This window comes from Engraulis encrasicolus, chromosome 16 (genome assembly GCF_034702125.1).
Source record: "Engraulis encrasicolus isolate BLACKSEA-1 chromosome 16, IST_EnEncr_1.0, whole genome shotgun sequence".
NCBI classification, from domain to species: Eukaryota; Metazoa; Chordata; class Actinopteri; order Clupeiformes; family Engraulidae; genus Engraulis; species Engraulis encrasicolus.
In genome coordinates this window covers 34,752,588-34,757,587 of record NC_085872.1, presented here as the reverse complement: position 1 = coordinate 34,757,587, position 5,000 = coordinate 34,752,588, and the positions used below count along the sequence as shown (strand labels likewise).

The following is a 5,000-nucleotide window of genomic DNA, read 5'->3' as shown; positions in this document are numbered from 1 at the left end:
TCTGATTGGCTGCGCTTACGGATACCATCGTTAGTACCTCCTTCTTGACACCTCCAAGATGCCTGAGCGCCTCCAGTGTGGCGTGGTGCCGCCCCTCCAGACACAGACCCATTGTGACATCATCCAGGGAGTGCGGCCCTTCACACAGACAGACAGACAGACAGACAGACAGACAGACAGACAGACAGACAGACAGACAGACAGACAGACAGACAGACAGACAGACAGACAGACATTGAACTGTAATCTACATGTGTGTTGTTGCAGTGTGCAGGTGTATTGTTATTGTGTTAGACAGCATTACATCACGGAAGTGAATGGGAGATAAGATATACTGTACCATCCTCATAGCCCACTCCAGTCCGAAGGCAGTGTTTCTCTATTCCTCCCTGAACCCATATGCGCTCGGTGCCGTCCAGTTTGGCTTGAAACCGCAGACCGGGTCCTCTACCAGATGCCACCGCACTGCCCCCCAGCTCCAGACTCCGGTTACCCACCTGCCACTGCACCCACGCACGCATGTACGCAGGCACAGGCACGCACACGCACACGCACACGCACACACACACACACACACACACACACACACACACACACACACACACACGCACACACACGCACACACACACACACAGTCTGATCATGCAGTCTGATGATCTGCGGCAACCTTTGGGCTACAATATCTGACATAGTAGCAATATCTCTAAAACGGAACACATGTGGACCACAAGGCTTTGTACAACATAAAAGTCAAATGAAGACCATTTTCAGTCTAAACTCAATTTTGACAAAAAAAATTTAGTTACTACTGCACTTTTCCTATGTTCTTGAAATACCTCTGAGAGCAAGGAGTAATGGTACGTTCATGGTTGGATTTCGATAGAAAGCAACAGCACCAATATTTTTACAGCTATTGCCAAAACTGTGTTGCATATAGCATTAGAAAGAAAAGAGGTCCACTGTGCTCTAGCCTCGCACGCCATCCTACGTACTTCCGTCAAGAGACTTGGCTGCGTAGTAGTCTGGGGGTTGTTTTCTGGGGAGCGATTTCAGCAGCAGGATCTTGCCGGCCAACCCTCCCCAGAAAACAGCCAATAAGCGAATGAGCTTAAGGGGGCTTATTCGAAAGGGGGAGGGCGCTCGTGACGATGACGTAAACATCTGCGCCAGAGCCATTGGTCTGCGCTATGTTGTTGTTGAGTAACTGTCTGCGATTGGGTGATTGCTGTCCAATCATTTCAAACCATAACTGAGTGCAAACTTCCTGCAATCGCGTCAGATCAAACAACCCCAGACCATGAATACGAAATGAAATTGTAGTATTATGGGATGGTCAGGACCAGGCCACTTTAGCTCTGCTTTGAAGGTTTAGTCAAGTCATACAATGTTTGGACCCTGCAGGGTCTTCATCAGGCATCGGACAGGAAGTCAGGACCCTGCTGACTCGAATAAACCTTCAAAGTGGAGCTGCAGTGTGCGGACCTCTATTCTTTCTATTGTCAGATACGCCTTTGTCCTGCGCCATATTCTATTGGCTTTTTGGGCCTTTGTTTCAGATAGGACAGTGAAGCATGACAGGAAGGGAGTGTAGAGAGAGACAGGCTAGGGTTGGGAAATTACCCAGGCTGGATTCGAATCTGAGTCACCCGGGGCATGCAAGCCCATATGTGGGGGCCGGGCTTAGCGTGCTGCACCACAGCGCCCCAGTGCATACTTTTTTTTAATGCATAGTAGCATTAGCCTGTAGTCAAAGACAGAAAAAAACACGCACATCCGTCTCAAAAAGATTGGGTGCAGGACCAGCAAAAATACCATGAAAAACTGAAAGAAAAGTCAGCGACACCAAGCTCCCGCTGCTCTTTTTTTAATGTGACGTTTCGGGCAGCATGCAATTCATCAGACAATTGTCTGCATGCCCTTCATCAGACATTGTCTGATGAAGAGCATGCTGCCCGAAACGTCACATTAAAAAGAGAGCAACAGGAGCTTGGTGTCGCGGACTTTTCTTTCAGTTTTTCATAGTAGCATTAGCCTCTCTGTACTGTATGTTCTTGCAGTACCTCTGTGATTAGGGAGTAGTTGGAGCGCTGTGCGGTGGAGGTGTTGGTGAGAGCCAGTGTCAGGCTGCTGAGCTGCGGCTGCCCGGACACCGCCAGCCTGGTCTGGCTGTAGAACACCTCCTTCCCCTGGCTCAGCCGGTGGCTACCCGACCACGCCAGCGCCTGCAGCACGGACGGCACGAACACAGGACAGCCACATACACAATTTACTACACACATCTGTCTGCAAGGTAACACGAAACATGACCTTGATCAACACACTTTTACACACATGACCATGTAAATGTGAAGAGTGAGACAGAGATACTGAGATGGTCTCTGAGTGAGATGAGTAGCTGAGGGCAGTGACTAACAGGTGGATCTGATGACCGGTGACTCAGGGTGTTGCTAACACACACACACACACACACACACACACACACACACACACACACACACACACACACACACACACACACACACACACACACACACACACACACACACACACACACACACACACACACACACACACACACACACACACACACACACACACACACGCACAGCCTCTCCAGTACAGTACACACACACACACACGCACACACACGCACACACACACACACACACACACACACACACACACACACACACACACACACACACACACACACACACACACACACACACACACACACACACACACACACACACTCTGTTTAGGACTCAGAGGACAGGGAGAACCAAGACTCAGCACACAAACGCACACGCACACATGCATACATGCACTTATCATGACCAGAGAATATTACATTAAGTTTGAATAGTCTGGGGACCACCTACTGAATCTGTCATGGGGGAGGCGTGGTTCATGATTATTATGAATTCATAATTTGGTGTATACGTAGCCAATGGCCAACTGTGTCAGCTGTATTCAAACAAACTACAAGCTTCCATTTGTTGAGTAATATGCGTCATCATCTTTCCCCCCTTCCCCGCTACCCGCTCCCCGCTCCCTGCTCTCTCTCTCTCACACTCTCTCTCACACACACACACACACACACGCACACGCACACGCACACGCACACGCACACGCACACGCACACACACACGCACACACAGACGCACACACACACACACACACACACACACACACACACACACACACACACACGCACACGCACACGCACACGCACACACACACACACACACACACACAGCCTCTCTCCAGTGCAGTACTGACTGGGTGTGGAGGGCAGAGGCCCAGCAGCAGGTGGTGCTCCAGGGTGTCGCGGCAGTTGGTGTGGATCTGGGCCTGGAGGTGGTGACTGGGGCAGGGCGACGGGGACACGTTCTCCGCCCCCACTTCCACCTGCAGGGTGTGCATGGCCTTGGGGCCGGTCTGCTTCCATCGTGTGCCCAGACAAGAGAGAGAGAAAAAAACACCAGATTAACATGGTCTTGGGTCCAGTCTATTCACTTACAGCAGAGGTGGGCAAACTCAGGCCCGGGGGCCACATGCGGCCCGCTGAGCAATTTCATGTGGCCCGCACAGAACCTTTACATGACAGATAACTTTTAAATACAAAATGGTGCTCACACAACACTCTTAAAATGACTACCTAAGCTAGGGGTCTTGTAGGTTATAAAGTACGCTACTGTGCTGTACATGCATTTCAGTACAATTTTCAGGAATGAAATGGCCAAGAATTTATGTCAGCCTACACTATTATGTATTATTGATAGGCAAGTTGCCTGCAAGATCTGGCCCAATATTCTAAACCCAATATACTGTAATTGCCCACCCTTGACTTACACCAAGCGCCCAGATGAGAGGGAAGTAATTAATTAACAGACACCAGACGACGGAATTAGAATCGGAATCAAAATGATAATCAGGATCACAACATTAATAGAGAAATAGAACTTGGATTCGGAATGTCCATCGTATGTACAACTAATTACACAAGAATGGAACTTTCATTCAGCTCAAAAAGAACCATTGGTACACTGTAAAACATTGCAATCCAGAGTTAAACATAGAAAAGTTAGTTGCCCTGCTGCCTTAAGTTTGTAAGTTAACTCAACTTATAATAAGAAAGTTTCTAATTGAGTTGACTCTCGAGTTGAGTTAACTTGTAAACTTAAGGCAGCAGGGCAACTTACTTTTTTGCATTCAACTGACTGTGATGTTTTACAGTGCATAAGAAATGGATGGATAAACTTTAAAACCATTTGGAGCCATTTCAGGGTCAAGTGCGATGCTGTTGAAATCAGCAATCACCTGCTTGTTACCTGGTATTTCATGCTCTGAGTGATCCGCTTGTCACTCCATTGGAGTTCTGCATTCTGAGTGTAGGATTGCCCCTCTCGCGCCGCTGACGCACACCCCCGTACCTTCACTAGGGGGAGCTCTGCCTGCAACTGAGATGATGGCAAAGCGGACACAGATACTCAGCTCAGAACGGCAATAAGTGAAGCTACTTCATCGCGCTATGCATCATACAAACCGGCTGAATATATACAGCACGCCAACAACCTCATCAGTTTCATGACACAATGTGGTAAAGCTATGCCATCCTAGCCTGATCATCATCAACTCTCAAATCTCTTCGAGACTTGGTCTGACCAAGAGCATAACAATTCACATTTCCCAAACAGCATTTCCCAAATGGCCTCCCTTGGTTTGCTAATGATTGTTTGCTTCCCAACAAAGTGGGAGGAGTTCCCATACTTGTGGGAACTCAGAAAGTACTTGCATTGACTCTTGACCTGACTGGTAGCAACGCTGAAGCTGTTGGAGTGCGTGGAGGGCACGAACTGGCTAATGCCATCCATAAAGCTGTGTAAGCCTGCAATTACTTTTTAGTAAAAAGTTTTTACCCAAGTCATATTTATAGTAGTATGAATGTAACTGTGTATTATGCAGAGAAAATATTGATACGATCTGATATCCAAATT

General features: G+C 48.0%; 1 protein-coding gene across 1 annotated transcript in view; it reads right to left on the bottom strand.

Annotated features, from left to right (window-relative positions):
- The window catches only part of LOC134466078 (uncharacterized), a 66,666-nt gene that overhangs the window by 19,325 nt on the left and 42,341 nt on the right, over positions 1 to 5,000 (bottom strand). Inside the window, exons 48-52 of the mRNA XM_063219975.1 lie at positions 4,335 to 4,463; positions 3,283 to 3,441; positions 2,061 to 2,222; positions 341 to 503; positions 1 to 138 (exon numbers count right to left, since the gene is read on the bottom strand). The exon at positions 1 to 138 is cut by the window's left edge and continues 50 nt beyond it. Of these exons, the coding sequence (XP_063076045.1) occupies positions 1 to 138; positions 341 to 503; positions 2,061 to 2,222; positions 3,283 to 3,441; positions 4,335 to 4,463 (751 nt within the window). The remainder of the gene's footprint in view (positions 139 to 340; positions 504 to 2,060; positions 2,223 to 3,282; positions 3,442 to 4,334; positions 4,464 to 5,000) is intronic.